The sequence below is a fragment of the Lissotriton vulgaris genome, chromosome 1_2 (assembly GCF_964263255.1).
Source record: "Lissotriton vulgaris chromosome 1_2, aLisVul1.2, whole genome shotgun sequence".
Lineage (NCBI taxonomy): Eukaryota > Metazoa > Chordata > Amphibia > Caudata > Salamandridae > Lissotriton > Lissotriton vulgaris.
Window position 1 is genome coordinate 203,817,454 of NC_141686.1, and position 2,662 is coordinate 203,820,115.

The 2,662-nt window shown below is 39.4% G+C and overlaps 1 protein-coding gene across 1 annotated transcript; it reads left to right on the plus strand.

Annotated features, from left to right (window-relative positions):
- Positions 1 to 1,422: 1,422 nt before the first annotated feature.
- On the plus strand, positions 1,423 to 2,400 carry LOC147734948 (olfactory receptor 5AR1-like). Its single transcript, XM_086952533.1, has one exon. It carries the CDS (start codon positions 1,423 to 1,425, stop codon positions 2,398 to 2,400), a length of 978 nt encoding a protein of 325 aa, XP_086808659.1.
- Positions 2,401 to 2,662: the final 262 nt, after the last annotated feature.

A 2,662-nucleotide genomic window follows, 5' to 3' on the forward strand; every position in this document is an offset into this window, starting at 1 on the left:
CAAAGCGGCAGGCACCACGCAGTGCCTGCCGTTTTGTTTATGCAAATGCATTAATGCATTTTTAGCATTGTGGTGGGCGGTGCGGAGAGCACCACCCTCCACAATGATAAAAATGCAGGATTTGCCCGCCACTGTGGCGGGCACATCCTAATACCCCCCACAGGACCCCCGCTCTTATGGCGGGCGGTCCCCTTTTCTGATTTTCTGACTTTCTCCGCCCGTCATCCTAATGGGGGCCATAGTTCCTTAATTAGTATAGTACCACCAACAAATGCTTTTTGTTTTGACAAAAATGTGTTATCACCCTTCATATGTCTTCTTTTTTGTGGCTGGCAAAAACAGACTTTCACAATGATGCATTAGCCTCCACCCACACGACCACATTTACTTAAGGAGGTCAGGGTGTTCTCACCCTGCCCCCTCATATATATATATATACTTTTTAATTTAATGTTCAAGATGTAGGGATCATGTACCTGGATCCTGTAATGGCTGACACAACATATTGTTCATGCTGTGACTAGGCACCAGGAATGACCAATCCCTTAAAATAGCCTATTAGGGCATATTTGGAAACCAATGGTCCAAATATATTTCTAACATTTGCTGTTGGTTAATCCCTTCTTACCCAACAGAGCACCTGTTTAAATGCTAAATTCTTGAAAAGGACTAAATAAATGTACACCAAATATCTAAAAGCACACTTACTTGAGTAAAGTTCAAAATTCCTGCCACAATTGGTATAATTATGTTTACCAATGTTTTCACTATTTGAGAGCCAACTTTTCTTTCTTCTGCTGTAAATATGCCAAAGTTAGAGGTCAAAATAATTATGTGCCAAGAAAGAGAAATCCTATTGCATCCCATTCCAGGAACACCATCTCACAGCAGAGGGTATATCACGTTTCAAATGTATTATGTATGTGTCTCTTATGTTTTATTAGCATGTACGTTGGGATTCACGCCATGGGATAGAAAAACAAAATTCTACATATTTGTGATTCCACAGCATTAACACCTTGTTGAATTATTTACAGTTTTGAGAACCCTGTATTTAAATTATAATTAATGTGTCAATAGTAAAGTAAAAAATATGACAAAGAAGGAATTAATTCTATCCACCTTGGTTCAATACACTTAAGATGTTGAATTTTTTTGCAGATAGGAGAAGAATGATCACAGTAATCAACATCTAAGTGAAACCAGATGATTGTTGTAAAGCATCGTGGTATGCAGTATTGTTGAGAACGTTTCATTTTGATCAAATCAGGAAGTTTGCAGCAGACAATGAATTATGTGCTGTTGGCATAAAACTTGTTTACATGGAACATGCCAAAGCTGCACTATAGTAAGTTTCCAGTCGACCTCTCTATGAGTCAAAACAAATCTATTTTCTATCAACCGATTTCATCCTTTGGGCCAATGAATGAAGTCAACCAGACCCGAGTATCAGAGTTTATCCTTTTAGGACTCACCAATGACCCACATTTGCAAATCCCACTCTTTGTACTGTTCCTTTTGGTCTATATCATGTCAGTATTGGGAAATGTGGGTATGATGGTACTTATAAGGATGTCTCCTCATCTTCACACTCCTATGTACTTCCTGCTCAGTCACTTGTCCTTTCTAGATGTCTCTTGTTCCTCTACAGTTACACCAACACTAGTAATGACATTTGCCTCCAAAAGACTGTCAATTTCTGTCCTTGGTTGTGCCACTCAGCTCTTCGTATTCATGGGTTTGGGAAGCACAGAGGTGTTTATCCTAACAATGATGGCCTATGACCGATACATCGCTATATGTAAGCCGCTGATGTACACAGCCATAATGAACCACAGTGTTTGTGTCTATATTGTAGTTGGTGCTTATTTAGTTGCCCTTGTCCATTCACTGTTACAAACTACTTGCACCTTTAGGTTGAAATTCTGTAGATCAAATGAGATCATCCATTTCTTTTGTGAACTTCCACCATTGTTGAAGCTCTCCTGCTCCAACACATCTCTCAATGAGGCCTTGCTGGTTTTTGTGGCTGGTGGTTTCATGGTTTCTTCCCTTGTCACCATATTTACCTCCTACATCTTCATTGTTGCTGCTATTCTTAGAATCCACTCTTCAGATGGTCAAAGCAGGGCCTTCTCCACCTGTTCCTCTCATTTTGTCTGTGTCACATTATTCTTTGGAAATCTTCTGTTTATATATAGCAGACCCAGCTCAAACCATTCGATGGAAAAAGACCGAGTGGCTGCAGCAATCTACACTATGTTTATTCCAATGCTGAATCCTTTCATCTATAGCCTGAGGAACCAGCAGGTCAAACAGGCCATGAGAAAAGCTATTGAAAAATTATGTGTTGCAAGATGGATTTTTCATGGTAAAGCACATGTTGACATCTTCCCATAGTATGATTTGTTAAGCACTGACCATGCTTTTAAGGAAAAAAATGGAGAAGGGCTACAGATATGGTGCTTGGTGAACTACCATCAGAAGGCCAGATTCTCAAGGGTAAACTAGACCAAAAGTCCAACTTTACACCTGAAGTTGAAGTTTAGACCCAATCTAAGTTCAGAACAAAAGTCTAACGTAGACCAAATGTTTGGCTTTACTACTTTTCGGTATTCATAAGGTAAGTTACAATTAGTCAAAGTCAAAGTCAAAAAGCTTT

What these genes read in the sequence shown, in the direction of transcription:
- LOC147734948 (XM_086952533.1), top strand. Translation starts at nt 1,423, where the DNA reads ATGAATGAAGTCAACCAGACCCGAGTATCAGAGTTTATCCTTTTAGGA.